The 15,340-nt window shown below is 47.8% G+C and overlaps 1 protein-coding gene across 1 annotated transcript; it reads right to left on the bottom strand.

Annotated features, from left to right (window-relative positions):
* Positions 1-3,458: 3,458 nt before the first annotated feature.
* Positions 3,459-5,204, bottom strand: LOC119334342 (NEP1-interacting protein-like 1). The gene is made up of 3 exons (XM_037606926.1): positions 4,745-5,204; positions 4,310-4,488; positions 3,459-4,170 (listed from the first exon to the last, which is right to left on the bottom strand). The coding sequence occupies exons 1-3, from the start codon at positions 4,884-4,886 to the stop codon at positions 3,787-3,789; spliced, it is 705 nt and encodes a 234-aa protein (XP_037462823.1). The 5' UTR covers positions 4,887-5,204; the 3' UTR covers positions 3,459-3,786.
* Positions 5,205-15,340: the final 10,136 nt, after the last annotated feature.

Below are 15,340 nucleotides of genomic sequence, written 5' to 3' on the forward strand. Positions count from 1 at the left end.
ACATCAGGTCTGGTACACAACATGGCATACATTACTGAGCCTGTGGTTGAGGCATCGGGGACGACTTTCATCCTTTCTCTTTATTATACCATGGTCGGGCTTTGAGTCTTACTCAACTTCACATCGTGCAACACAGGCAAGAACCCCTTCTTTGACTGGTTCATTTTGAACTTCTTCAAAATCTTGTCAAGGTATGTGCTCTGTGAAAGTCCTATCAGGCGTCTTGATCTATCTCTATAAATCTTGATGCCCAATATGTAAGCAGTCTTACCTAGGTCTTTCGTTGAAAAACTCTTGTTCAAATAACCCTTTATGCTTTCCAAAATTCTATATAATTTCCAATCAATAATATGTCATCTACATGCAGTATTAGAAATGCTAAAGAGCTCCCACTCACTTTCTTGTAAATACAAGCTTATCCATAAGCTTTGATAAAACCAAAAACTTTGATCACCTCATCAAAGCGAATATTCCAACTCCAAGATGCTTGCGCCAGTCCATAAATGGATCGCCGGAGCTTGCATACCTTATTACCATCCTTAGGATCGACAAAACCTTCTAGATACATAATATACAGCTCTTCCTTAAGGAAACCAGTAAGGAATGTTGTTTTGATGTCCATCTACCATATTTCATAATCAAAAAATGCAGCAATCTCTAACATAATCCTGATAGACTTTAGCATCGCTACGGATGAGAAAGTCTCATCATAGAAAGCCCCTTGAACTTGTCAAAAACCCTTTGCGACAAGTCGAGCTTTATAGACGGTGACATTACCATCATCGTCCGTCTTCTTCTTAAAGATCCATTTGTTCTCCATGGCCTTTTTATCAAGTAAGTCTATCAAAGTCCATACCTGGTTTTCATACATGGATCATATCTCGGATTTCATGGCCTCAAGACATTTGTAGGAATCTGGGCTCGCCATTACTTCTTCATAATTCGTAGGCTCACCGTTGTCCAACAACATGACTTCCAGGACAGGATCAACACACCATTCAGGGGCGATACATGTCCTGGTCGACCTACGAAGCTTAGTAGTAGCTTGATTCGGAGTTTCATAATCATCATCATTAGCTTCTTCTCTGGCTGGTGTAGGCATCACGACAACTTCTATTTCCCGTGATGCGCTACTCTCCAATTTGAGAGAATGTACGATTACCTCATCAAGCTCTATCTTCCTCCCACACACTTCTTTTGAGTGAAACTCCTTCTCTAGAAAGGATCCATTCTTGGCAACAAAGATCTTGCCATCGGATCTGTGATACAAGGTATACCCAATGTTCACTTTAGGGTATCCTATGAAGATGCACTTCTCCGCTTTGGGTTCAAGCTTATCAGGTTGAAGCCTCTTGACATAAGTGTTGCATCCCCAAACTTTACGAAACGACAACTTAGGTTTCTTGCCAAATCATAATTCATACAGTGTCATCTCAACAGATTTAGATGGTGCCCTGTTTAAAGTGAATGCGACTATCTCTAATGCATAACCCAAAAACGATAGTGGCAAATCGGTAAGAGACATCATAGAATGCACCATATCAATAGAGTACGATTACGACGTTCCAACACACCCTTACACCATGGTGTTCTAGGTGGCGTGAGTTGTGAAAATTACACATTGTCTTAAATGCATACCAAACTCATAACTCAGATATTCACCTCCATGATCAGATCGAAGAAAATTTATTTTCTTGTTACGATGATTCTCTACTTCACTCTTCCCTGAAAAGAAGGGAATCTTTACAATACGATTTGCTTATTGCATGTTAGTTAGGACCAAACTTTCAAGGGAGAACTTGTGGAATAGAGTATCGAGGTCGTCTTCCAATAGAGTTGAAGATAAAGAATGGACCCTCTAGAAAACTGGTGTCCCAGCAAACTTAGGGTGTTTTTACGGAGATTAGCAAGATCGTCTCTTGCCACTTTTGATCTTTTGGAGCACCGTCGTACTATGGATTCTCCAAAATACTCGTATGTGGATCCCTTGATTCTTAGAGACATTCTCTCCTTGAGTGTTTAATGGCTAGGTGTGTGTGTGTGTGTGTAAACTCTTGAAAGAGGAAGTAGTATTTATACACATAATGGAGGCAAGACAACCACACACCAAACATTTGTTGTTTATGATGATGGAGACATTGTCACTTGATGATTTATTCACATGGTAGTCATATTATGGGAAATTTAACACTCTTGGCGCAAAGCAACTCATGAAAGAGAGTTCAAGACGCCTCTTTCAAGACACCTTTTTGTTGAAAACTTCATCTAGGACATTTAGAGCGGCCAACAGAACAAGTCACCATCAATTCAGCCTAGAGCTCTGAATCAATCACATGTTGTTTGGAAAGCGCCTCCAGAGGCTTTTTGCAAAGTTAACTGTTGATGGTGCGGTGTCTAGGAATGGTGGCAAGGGAGCTGTGGGAGTCATGTGCCGCAATGATCAAGGCAAGTTCATGGGCTTGTCATCGATACCATTCAAGAACATCACAAATCCTACGGTTATGGATGTCCTGGCATGTCAAGAAGTTTTGGCATTGGCTGATGATTTGATGTTGCACGAGCTATTCATTGCATTAGACAGTTTGGAAGTAATCAAAGACATCTAAGTTAAGGTAGAAGGCCCCTCAATTGCTATTGTTCGAGAGATTACCCAACATGTTGATGATCTTGAGGTGTGCCAATACACACATAAAGTAGAAGTCACAACTTTAAAGCTGATAGATTAGCAAAATTCTCATGGTCATTATGTTTTACCCGCCATGTCTGGTGGGGGAACACCATGTGATCAGCTAACCTAAATCCTTGAATAAAGTTGCATGATCCAAAAAAAAATCAGAGGCCACAAATTGGAAGGAGCTTGGGGCATGGCCAAAGCATAGCCCCAAACCTACTACCCCATAAGCCAACTAGGTTCAGATGACACTGTGCTAGTAGAACCGCTGTCTGCATGTGCCAGGTGAAGCTTATAGCGAAAGGCCTGTTCTTTGGTAGAAAAAGAAAAAGAAAGTAAGGAGGGAGAGGAAAAACATGGGGAGAAAAAGAAAAAGAGTGAACACGTGGAGACAAAGGATGACCGATGTGAGGTAGCACCACCATAGCCATCATTAGAGCGAGCATAGCCTCAATCTTTCCATGTCTACGTGTTCTTTTTTCGCCTCCATAATTCATGCCTTTAGTTCTAGATTTGACATTACTGCTCGCATTTCTTGTATTTATTTTAGGCTTTCGGCGATGTGTGTTTAGTGGGATGGAACGTTCCCGTAGACTATAAAGGCGTCCGTGGCGACTTCGTCGATCTCAGAATAATGTGTCGGCTCAATCTCTCGGAGATGCTCGTAGGGACAGAATATGCATGTGTGTTCATAGGAGTAAGTGTATGTGTGTATGTACGAGCGTTTTTACTATGTTCAAAAAATATAAGAGGAGGGCACAAGTTTGGAAGAAGAAGCGACAAGAAATGACAAAAAGGATAATAATCTGAATGCTGATGATTTTCTATACATATATTCACAACCAGCAGCGCGTGTGGTATAGCAATACAATCATCATTTCCGCAGAAATGAAGGCAACGAACAAGTCACGAAAGAACTTGTCGGCATAAGTGTCATGTCATGTCAGTCTCAGCCTTCAACCCAACTAGCTAACTACGTATAACAAATTAACGAACTTCCCGTATGTGCGTGCGCGTGCCGTACGTGCTAGCGCCACACCCACACACGCGCGTAACACGTGTGTATATACGCTGGCTATGCACACATCGATCCTAACGAGCCGGGTACGCCAGGCCTAGACGGCGCGGCGGCACAGCGGGCACGACGCATGCCGGCACAGCCACCCGTCTATGCACGACATGTGGAACGTGTGGCGGCACTCCGGCAGGCTCCGTGCCGCCTCGCCGGCCTCGAACTCCTGGTGGCACACGGAGCAGCCGCCGTCCTGCACGGCGGCCTGCTGCTCGGTGATGGTCGTCGCGGGGAGCTCGGCGATGGCGTCTGCGGCCATGCCTTTGAAGGAGGCGGAGCCCATGTCAAACATCTCGGAGAGCGTCGGCGGGCCGTCGCTGAACCCGTCGCCCGCGGCGTTCATCTGGCTGTCGACGGCGTTCTGCACTGCGGGGTCCACCTTCTCGCGCACCAGACGGCCCGTCAGGAGGCTCCAGATCACGTCAAGCTGAAATGAATTAACAACGAATTGATGATTACTACTGGTACTAAACAATTAGGTGAATACAATGATGATAATTAGAACCGCTGAATCGATGCCGCACTAGTCAGTTGCGCAGGTTTGGTATGTGTAGTCAGGCACGTACCACGTATAGGACGCTCCAGATGCCGCACTCGTCGGAGCGCCACATGGCCATGGACCTGTCGACAACCTCCATGGCCACCACGGCGCCGGAGATGGCGCCGATGCCCGCGCCGCGGACGAGGCCGCTCTCCGTCGCCAGCCCGATCGTGCCGCCCGTGATGGCTCCCAGAATCGTGCCCACTGCAACAACACCAAGTCGATCAGGAACAGTCGCACGATGGAGATGCCGAACACCCCGCCATGTCTGGTGAAATGAAAACAAGAAGAAACATGCATGTATGCCACCGACCTGTGGCGAAGATGAAGGTGATGACGCCGCGGACGATCGAGCCAGCGACCCAAGTCGATCAGGAACAGTCGCACGATGGAGATGCCGAACACCCCGCCATGTCTGGTGAAATGAAAACAAGAAGAAACATGCATGTATGCCACCGACCTGTGGCGAAGATGAAGGTGATGACGCCGCGGACGATCGAGCCAGCGACCCGAGCCGGCAGGCTGGACATGCTCCCCTCGGCGGCGTCCTCCTGGCCCGAGAATAATGCTGCTGTGTCGGCGCGAGCTACCGCTGCCTCCATGGTTGCCGGATCACCCGCTGCGCGCTACTGATCAATCGGGTGGCGGACAACAAATGAAATCAGATGAGGAGAGTATTGGTTCTGGTCGATGATCAGAGTTCTACAGCTGAATGAACGAATGAGGAAGGCTTATGTTGGTGGGATCGAAGATTTTGTAGATGATGCAGGAGTGGGCAGATCTTATATAGTTTTACTAGAACTCATCTAGATGAGACATAATTTGGTTCCATTCACCTTTTATAGCCATTGGATGTGATGCTCTAAGATGCGTGTGTGCTAATGTGGGTTGTATCTGTTCTTATTTTCTAGATGAATGAGACCAAATTATATCTCATCTAGATGAGTTGTAGGTACTCCCGATCTTATATAGTACTACTACTAGCACTACTCGTACGCACGCAGCGCGTTGATTAATTGGCCGAAGACTCGTGGCTAGCCCCAAAATGGATTAGCTAGCTAACTGGGGGAGGACGTGTTGGGTGCACCTGGCTTGCCAGCTCACCGTCTGCAGCCACGGATTTTCCGTTTTCCGGACAGCCTGGACCAGTCATATGCGTCAGACATCCCACATGGCGCGCGAAGTAGCTTGGCGTAGCAGCCTAGGTGGCGGAACGAGTCCACCGGAGAGAAAAGAGAGAGGCGGGAAACAAGGCAATCATACATAAATGCTAACGGACCGAGCCCATCCGGCACGCGGGTGATGGCAACGCGCCAGTTGCCGATGCCTTCACCCGCTCCATCTCTTAACGGCTAAGCTTCCCTCTTCGGGCACTACTCAACGCAACAGCTGCCTCCAAGCGAATTCCCAGACTTCTCCTCACTCCATGACCGCGTGACGGGTGCCGCCGTACGTGTTATGATGCCTACCCGTCAGCTAAGATTTTTCCATAGAGGCGACAAAAGGACCAAGAGAGGGACGGAGAAATGTGGGTTTGTTTTTTCTTCTCCACGGATGCGCGGAGCCCACTTTCGGAATAGAAAATGTGTTTTCTCAGGGCATTTCCAATGGAGTACGTACATGATATCTTAAGCTATATCATATAAAATAAATATGTATTTAGATTTCTTTTTTTACAATGGGTTATATCTTCGACTCCGGTCAAGTGTTCAGTGTTCATAGTCGTCGCTGGATGGTTGACGGACCATATGTACTTTTTTACATCGGGTGTTCGTTGTACCACCCTGACAATGATGAATAAATTTTAAGTTTTTCCTGCAAACAAAAAATATATTTTGTGAGAGAAAGTTGTCTTATTTCCCATGCTAAGATCTATATCTAGATTAAGGTACAATAAAACTATCTTTCCTCGTTAAATAAGCCGTCACGTCATATTTTTGTGTAGGTGGCAAGCTTTAGATATAGTACTAAATGATACCACGTACGTTGTTGCGGTTTGTAATGTATTTTAATGAGATTTTGATTGTTTGATACATGAATATTTGGATCAACAATATGGTAACTAAAATTGAAAATTCATATGCTTTATTGCGTCTGATTATTATATAGTTGTAAAATATATATTAAATATAAATGGGATAATATAATGAAAAAATCTTATGCATGTTTAGGTGTGTTTGATTATTGTATAGTTGTAAAATATTGATTAGATATAAATAGCATAATAGAATGCAAATTCAAATGCACGTTTGCATGTTGAGGTGTGTCTTTTTCTATATATGATTGTATTTTCAAGTGGATCTTTTTTCATGCATGTTGCTTAGTGAGGTGACATACTTGCATGTTGAGAGAAATATGTTAGTGGGAGTAAACTATTTAGATATAGAAAATACCGTGAAACATGACTAGGCAATCTATAAAGCCTTCATAGTCGGCTTACAGACGATATTTTTATTGTTGCAAATATACCCCTACAATCCACATATACTTTTCCACAAAATGTCGAGTTTATACAAAGACGCCTCATAAATTGCATATCGTTATGCAGAGTACATTTGGAGCATGCATGGGCGCATGAATGCAGTTTGTGGGTCGTACATCCGCGCCGCGATTCAAAACTTGGTTTCATACATACCCCACATTTTCATGTTGGCTTTAAGTTTTCTGTAGCCGAACTTACAAAGGTGATTGTAGTTGATTTATTCATAAGTTGTTAAGTTTCGTTGTATAAAACTAAAGATGAACGGGGAGTTGGTGCGGAATGTACAAAACTAACTTTTCGAATCGGGGCACACGTATGCCGCCCATGAAGTGTGTGCGTGCACCCTACGTGCCCCCGTGAATTTATGTGTTTTTAATCAGATTAAATGCTCTAAAAGATTTACGGGTTATCTTCAAGGCTAGTGGATGCGTATGTGGTCATTACTTCACAGTGTGGACGTTTAGAAGCATATGAAATTTGGATCCAACCGTTTGGCGACAATAGCACGTAAATTATTAAGCCGGGTTGGTTGACGTATAAATAATAGGTTATGTGTCAAGTCATGTAATCTGGTTATCATTTTTTTTGGAAAAGAATGATGACCCCTGACCTCTGCATTTGGAAGATGTACGCGGCCATTTTATTAATTATTCTTGAGGACCTTATAAAGTAGAACAACAATATGCCTGAATCCGCTATCTTGGCAACATCTGCCACTACTTCTATCCAAATGATGAAAAAATACAAGCTAGGTCACATGCGAAGACCTTTCATCTAAGCCTAACATCTAAAGCCGGAGACCCCGACCGAGCCATCTGCCAGGTCCCGGGCTTAAACCGGTCCGACGCACTCACATGTGTTGTTGTCGTTGTCTTTCGTTGGTCCATCTTCAGAGCAGATTAAGGTGACAACCTTGGCAGGTCCTCCGCCATAGATGCCACCACGACCCCAAACGACGACCTCCACCTACGCGGGCCTTGGCCAGTCCTCCGTCATTGACGCCACCATGACGCCAGCCGACGACCTCCACCTACGCGATTCCATCTCCAAGCAACGGACGTAAATCCATGCTAGGATAGGGCCGTACCACCTCCATCGCCCACCACCCACAAGCGCCACCCAACCCTAAGGTTTCCAAAGCGGCGCCTTCAAGAAGGGAACGGTGCCGTGAGCACCGCCGCTGCCCAATAAAGTTAGGGCTTTCGCCCGGAAGATCTATGGAAGGTGAAGTGAGGAGATCAGTCCATACGGACGTCTCGAAGGAAGGGAACGGCGTCGTCGGCGCGGCGGTCATGAATTTATTTTTTACTATGTTGAGACTGGCACGTACGTTTGCTTATTCTAGTAAAATTGGTTGTGTCATCACAATGATGCAAATGCCATGTCATCAGAAATCCAATTCGCCTCCCAGAAGCACATGGTCCAAAAAAATAGATATGCTGAAGGTCACATAAAATGCTACCTGCAAATTTGAAAGTGCAAAGCTTTAGCATTTTGTCCCATGCAAAAAAAAGTCGAATAACAAATGTTACACGTAATTTTGCTTTTCCACTGACGAAGCATTGTATCCTGTTAGGCGTGAAGATTTTGTTTTTCCACCAGCAAAATTATTTTAGTTATTTTCTGAAAAGGATTGCTATTTGTTTTGAACTTACTGTTCATTTGAGAGGAAATGCTACCCAGAGCTAAAACGTTTGTCCCCAGAATCTCCCCTTTTCAAAAGAAAATGGTATCCATAAGGGTGCCATAAAAGAATACTGCAGACAACAATTACCTTATTTGCATGATATAGATATCATATACTTACATGGTGTAAGTTGTAATTGGCAAAATATTGCATGTTTCAATTTTGTTGGGTCGCTCCCCAGGTCGCTCCCGCGGGCGGCCCGGGAGCGAACCCTAGCCGCCGCCAGCGCAGGCCCCTCCTCCCCTCGCCGCCGCCGGCGGACGTCGCCGGGCGAAGCCCGCGCGGCTTGGCGGCGGCGGGGCCCTTCCCTCCTCCAGTTCGAGTAGGGGCGGCGCGGGCCGCTCGTTCGGGCGGGGACTCGGTGCGACGCTCGCGTGGGTGCGTGCACCGGCGAGGGTTGCCGTGTTCGGGACGGCGTGGCAAGGGCGCGCAAGGCGCGGCGCGGGCGCGTTCGGTTTCCAGTGGCGTAGATCGGACGCTGGGTTGGGAATCGCGGTGGGGGAGGCTCGGCTCCCTGTGGCACGGTGCAGGCGGCGTGTGACGGATCTGAGGTTGCGCCTCTGGCGGGTGGAGGCCGCGAGAACCCGACGAGTTTGGGCGGGGTTGAGGTCCCCCCTCCTGCCTCCTGGATCTCCGTCACCATGGTTCTGGTTGCGTCGGCTGCGGGCGGCGGATGGGACGCCGGGGCGGTGGCCTTGGTCCGGGCTCCGGCATGGTCGGCGGCGCCCGATCCAGATCTGAAGGCCTCTGTCTACTTCAACCAGGGCTGCCTCCGATGGTCCTGCTTTGGGCGGCCTTTGTCACCGGAGTTGTACCTGTTTGGCGGCTGGAGGTGGGAGGTGGCTCCGGAGAAATCCGAGGCCAACAGTGCTGGCCACGACGGCGGCGACGCCCGAGGGCGCCGTAACCTTCTTGAAGGCGCCGTCCAGGTTGCCTCCTTCCCCTCTTCCTTCCACCCAGCTCGTATGCCGGGCGAAATCCCAAATCCTTGCCGGATCGAGCGACAGCGGCGCTCCGAGCGTCTTCACCCTCTTCGGGGTGTCGTTCGTGGTGAGCTTGGGGTGGATGTGATGCTTTGGTTGCTTGGCGGCGGTTGGTGGCGTGGTCGGAGTTCGTCTGGTGGCAGTGCGTTGGCGCTCTGCCGCCTATGTGCTCAGCCTCGGAGTCCTTCTTCCACGGTGCTTGGTCTTCAGTAGCCCTGCCGGACTCGGCGGAGCGGTGCTTCATCCTACTTATTGATGGTGGCGTATCTCGGCGGCGTGGTGCAGTGGAGATTCGGCGTTCGATGTGTGACGATGGACTCGCGCAGGAGGACGAAGATGTCTGGTGTCATGGTGACGTCAATGGCTGAGTGGCCAGACAAGGTAGTAGCCTCAATATTTGCTCTAAAGACGGACCTGTGGAAGATGGCGGCGACGACACACGAGTGCGTCGGACCTGTTTGTACCCCAGACCCGGTATGTGGCTCGGTTGGGGCTTCCGGCTTTTGATATTAGGCTTAGGTGAGTGGTCTGGGTAGTGGCCCAGCTAGCACCCCTTCATCATTTTGATGTTAGGCTTAGGTGAGTGGTCTGGGTAGTGGCCCAGCTAGCACCCCTTCATCATTTTGATGTTAGGCTTAGGTGAGTGGTCTGGGTAGTGGCCCAGCTAGCACCCCTTCATCATTTTGATGTTAGGCTTAGATGAGTGGTCTGGGTAGTGGCCCAGCTAGCATGCCTCCATTATTTGGATAGGAGTAGCGGCATATGTTGCCAAGATGGCGGATTCAGACATATTGTTGTAATATTTTGTAAGGTCCTCGGGAATAATAAATAAAGTGGACACATGCATCTCCCAGATGTAGAGGCGGGGGGTCATCCTCCTTTTTTTTAAAAAAAAAAAATACTCTACATCATACTTTTTTTCTGCGAATAATCATATAGTACATGATACAAATGAGATTGGACTTTCTATCATTTAGTATGCATCTAGAAATAACTAAAATAATTTTGTAGTATGCACCTATAAATACTCCTCAATCCCATAATATAAAAGCATTTTGACAGTACACTCTAGCGTCAAACCGTTCTTATATTATGGACGAAGGAAGTACTCCCTCCGTTTCAAATTACTTGTCATGCTTTTAGTTCAAATTTGAACTAAAATCATGACAAATAATTTGGAACGGAGGGAGTACCTTTCTGGTTTTATCGAGGCTTTTCATGTTATATATTGCGTTTACAAATTTTGTCGAGTTTCTTTTTGTTTCGAAGCGCATCGAATGCTTCGTACCTTCCCTGAAAAAAAAAAGAATGCTTCGTACCATATGAAGGAAGAAGAGGGAACTGCGACTAAACATCGCCGGTCAGTTTACGTGGGCTGCAGTGCGGCCAGCGAACTTTGATATTTGGTTCCATTCAAAACGCATTGATTACTAGGGAAGAAATTTCTACAGCGAAGGGGAGAGCTCTCTGTACAGAAGCCAGCCAACAGCTGACCTTGTGTGAGCAGCCGCGTGCAGAGAAACGTTCAAAAGAGGAAGCGAGCACACGTATCGGCCCCGTTGGACGCAGACAAAGTCGAACCTGATGACCTCAGGATTCAGATGGTTCTACGATGGCTGAACTGAAAGCTACATCGGGAGAAAACCTGGATGGACGGTCCTCAGGGCGTTTGCATTCGCAACCTCGCTGATGACCCTTACACCATCCAGCGGCTCCAGCCAGTGAGATCCCCGTGCTAACTCTCCCGGAACGAATTGACTTCGATGCAAATAGTGACATGGGCCGACTAGGAGCAGAAGCTCGACCACACGCGTTCAGCCACACGTGGCCGAAAAGAAAGGAGTAGTCGGTCGGTACGCCATGAGTTTTTTTTTCCGAAACGGAGGCAAAAGATTTGTCTCATCCATTAACTAAGAAGAAAGAATAGAGTTTGTTACAATCAACCCACGACAAATCCACATGACGATTACTCATGTTCAAGTAGTGCCCCTAGTTTTTTTGCTCCCGTTATGCTTCAAAGCTTTGCTTCTTCTATAATGATGTTGAAAAGGATCGGCGGCGGAGCGCTCTTGTGGCGGAAGACACGGGAGTTTCGCTCATTCCATATTGTCCAAGAGATGAGCATGATAAGGAAGGCCGTGGCTTTCCGGTTTGGAACGGATAGCCCGGTCTGATGATCCCATCATGACTCAACGGAGTCCTCCAAGTGCCATAAAGAGGTGTCCAGGTAGTGTACACCAAGTTTCTCTATGACCAACTTTCATAGTCTAATGGTAAAGCGACACTTGTAGAATAGATGCCCGCCCGTTTCTTGCTCTCTTTTGCATAGCGTGCAAAGGCCACAATTTGGCCAACCTCGTTTGGCCAATCGATCAGCGGTCCAGATGCGGTTTTGGATGGCTAACCACGCAAAGAGTTTGACTTTAGGACGGGCCCAAACTTTCCAGACCATCTGGTCCATGGGGGAGTTACTCATTCCCAAGAATTGCGCTTTGTAGGCCGAAGCAACGGTGTAGTGCCCATCCGCATAGTGTTTCCAGACAATGTCATCCTCAGTGTTGTCAATGAGATTGAATTCGTGGATGAGCATCCAGAGCGTGAAGAACTCCGTGATGTGAGCGACGGATATCACGGTGGCTGTGTTAATTTTTAAAATCCATGCATTCTCTTTGAGTGCCTCCCGCACCTTCCAATTTTTTCTTGAAGAAGCCTCGAAAATGAGGGGTGCAATCTCTTTTGGCTTCCGGCCAAACAACCACGGAGAGTCCCAGAAAGGTGTTTTTGTGCCATTTCCAACGATGATGGTGGTGGAGGCATAGAAGAACTTAAATTCATCCTCGTCACATGGGTTCCCCATGCCAACCCACAACTTACTCGGCTCCTTCCACTCGAACCATGGCCATCGTAACCTCAATGCCCTAGCAAATTTGTCAGTGGTTAGTACCCCTAGGCCTCCATAATTGAGAGGCCGACAAACCGTCTCCCAATTGACTTTACATTTGGCACCGGTAGTTTTGTCCGAGCCGGCCCAAAGAAAGGCCAGTTCGAGCTTGTTGACACTGTGGAGGGTGCTTTGTGGGATGACAAGCGGTGTGATAAAGTAAACTGCCTGGGAGGTGATGGCATACTTGACCAGCGTCGTGTGTCCAATGGTGGTGATGTTTTGACCCTCCCACGTGACCAATTTCCCGGCCACCTTTTCCTCCAAGAATTGTAGGTCCACCTTTTTTAGCTGCCAAACCGATAGCGGCAGGCCTAAATATCTCAAGGGAAAAGAATCCCTCATTGCCGGAAGTCCATGCAGAATGTGGCCTAGAGTTAGCTGGTTGCATCGAATGGGCACGACTGAGCTTTTTTGAAAGTTGGTACAAAGTCCTGTGACCTCACCAAACCCCTTTAGGATGGCAGCAAGATTATCCACGTCCCTCTTTATGGGCGCCAGGAAGACGGCAGCGTCGTCCGTGTAGAGAGAGGTTCTGACCCGAGCTCCCCTTCCGCGAATCTTGTGAAGTAGCCCTTTCCGAGTAGCAAGCTCTAGAATTTGGTGTAGGGGGTCAATAGCAATGACGAACAACAGGGGCGATAGGGGGTCGCCTTGTCAAAACCCTTGGCCATGCAAAATGGGAGGACCCGCCATCCCATTCAGAAGGATCCGCGAGGAGCACGTGCGGAGGAGCGCATTGATCCAATTCCAAACCTTGGTGGGGAAGCCTTTTCTTTGGAGAAGGTCTAGGATAAACTCCCACCTCACCGAATCAAAGGCCTTGCGGATGTCAAGCTTGAAAAGGAGCGTCGGGGTCCTACTCTTGTGCAGGCGCCGTGCAAAGTTTCTGACGTACATAAAGTTGTCATGAATGCTTCTCCTTTTGATGAAAGCACTTTGCACATTGGAAACCAGGCCATCCATGTGAGGGGCAAGCCTGATGGACAGAACTTTGGCGAAGATCTTGGCAATAGCATGGATGAGACTGATGGGTCTGTAGTCAGATATGCCCTCTGCACTCTCCTTCTTGGGCAGGAGTACCACATTCGCCGAGTTGAGCCAATGGAAGTTCTCCGAATGCAAGGACTCGAAAAGGTGAATGACTCTCATGATATCATTTTTAATGATGCCCCAACATTTCTTGTAGAAGGTGCCCGTGTAGCCATCCGGCCCCGGTGCCTTATCGCCGGGCATGTCGTTGATAGAAGCTCTAACTTCTTCCTCCGATATGGCCTCCTGAAGCTCACGCAAGTCCTTTGGAATGATGTTGAGTTCATCCCAGTTGAAGTCAATGTGACTGTGACTCCCTTTTCCCAAAACATTCAAGAAGTGCTCGTGAATGATGGACTCCTCAGCGTCGTGCTCAGTCACCCAACCAAGCCCATGCCTTATTCGCTGGATGTGATTCTTTCGTCTTCTTGCATTTATGCGCCGGTGAAAAAACTTTGTGTTTGCGTCACCCTCCTTCAGGTTTGAGATCCTCGCACATTGCTTTTTCCGAGCCCTGACAAGGATGGCTAGGCTCACGACCCTCCTTTTGAGGTCAGCCCGGAGGTCACGCTCATTGGCAGATAGCCGTCGATTATCCTGAGCAATGTCAAGATGAAGGATCACCAAATTAGATGCATGAATGTGACACCCCCGATTTGACCGTACACTAATCATACACGCAAACGTGTACGATCAAGATCAGGGACTCACGGGAAGATATCACAACACAACTCTAAAAATAAAATAAGTCATACAAGCATCATATTACAAGCCAGGGGCCTCAAGGGCTCGAATATAAGAGCTCGATTATAGACGAGTCAGCGGAAGCAACAATATCTGAGTACAGACATAAGTTAAACAAGTTTGCCTTAAGAAGGCTAGCACAAACTGGGATACAGATCGAAAGAGACGCATGCCTCCTGCCTGGGATCCTCCTAAACTACTCCTGGTCGTCGTCAGCGGGCTGCACGTAGTAGTAGGCACCTCCTGAGTAGTAGTAGTCATCGTCGACAGTGGCGTCTGGCTCCTGGGCTCCAACGTCTGGTCGCAACAAACGGGTATAGAAAGGGGGAAAAGAGGGAGCAAAGAAACCGTGAGTACTCATCCAAAGTACTCGCAAGCAAGGAGCTACACTACATATGTATGCATTGGTTTCAAATGGAATAAGGGTATCATATGTGGACTGAACTGCAGAATGCCGGAATAAGAGAAGGATAGCTAATTCTTTCGAAGACTACGCTTCTGGTAACCTCCATCTTGCAGTAGGAGAAGAGAGTAGATGGCAAGTTCACCAAGTAGCATCACATATCATAATCCTAACCGATGATCCTCCCCTCGTCGCCCTGTGAGAGAGCGATCACCGGTTGTATCTGGCACTTGGAAGGGTGTGTTTTATTAAGTATCCGGTTCTAGTTGTCATAAGGTCAAGGTACAACTCCAAGTCGTCCTGTTACCGAAGATCACAGCTATTCGAATAGATTAACTTCCCTGCAGGGGTGCACCACATAACCCAACACGCTCGATCCCATTTGGCCGGACACACTTTTCTGGGTCATGCCCGGCCTCGGAAGATCAACACGTCGCAGCCCTACCTAGGCACAACAGAGAGGTCAGCACGCCGGTCTAAATCCTATGGCACAGGGGTCTGGGCCCATCGCCCATTGCACACCTGCACGTTGCGAGGGCGGCTGGAAGCAGACGTAGCCTAGCAGGCGTTCCAGTCCAATCCGGCGCGCGTCGCTCAGTCGCTGACATCACGAAGGCTTCGGCTAATACCACGACGCCAAGTGCCCATAACTGTCCCCGCGTAGATGGCTAGTGTGTATAGGCCAGTGGCCAGACTTAGATCAAATACCAAGATCTCGTTAAACGTGTTATCTTGAAATAACCGCGAACGCCGATCAGGGCCAGGCCCACCTCTCTCCTAGGTG

Source organism: Triticum dicoccoides, chromosome 7A (genome assembly GCF_002162155.2).
Source record: "Triticum dicoccoides isolate Atlit2015 ecotype Zavitan chromosome 7A, WEW_v2.0, whole genome shotgun sequence".
Lineage (NCBI taxonomy): Eukaryota > Viridiplantae > Streptophyta > Magnoliopsida > Poales > Poaceae > Triticum > Triticum dicoccoides.

Coding starts and splice junctions, on each gene's coding strand:
- LOC119334342 (XM_037606926.1), bottom strand. CDS start 4,886: ATGGAGGCAGCGGTAGCTCGCGCCGACACAGCAGCATTATTCTCGGGC. Junction 4,489..4,744: donor CACCTTCATCTTCGCCACAG/GTCGGTGGCATA, acceptor GTGTTGTTGCAG/TGGGCACGATTCTGGGAGCC. Junction 4,171..4,309: donor TCTGGAGCGTCCTATACGTG/GTACGTGCCTGA, acceptor AATTCATTTCAG/CTTGACGTGATCTGGAGCCT.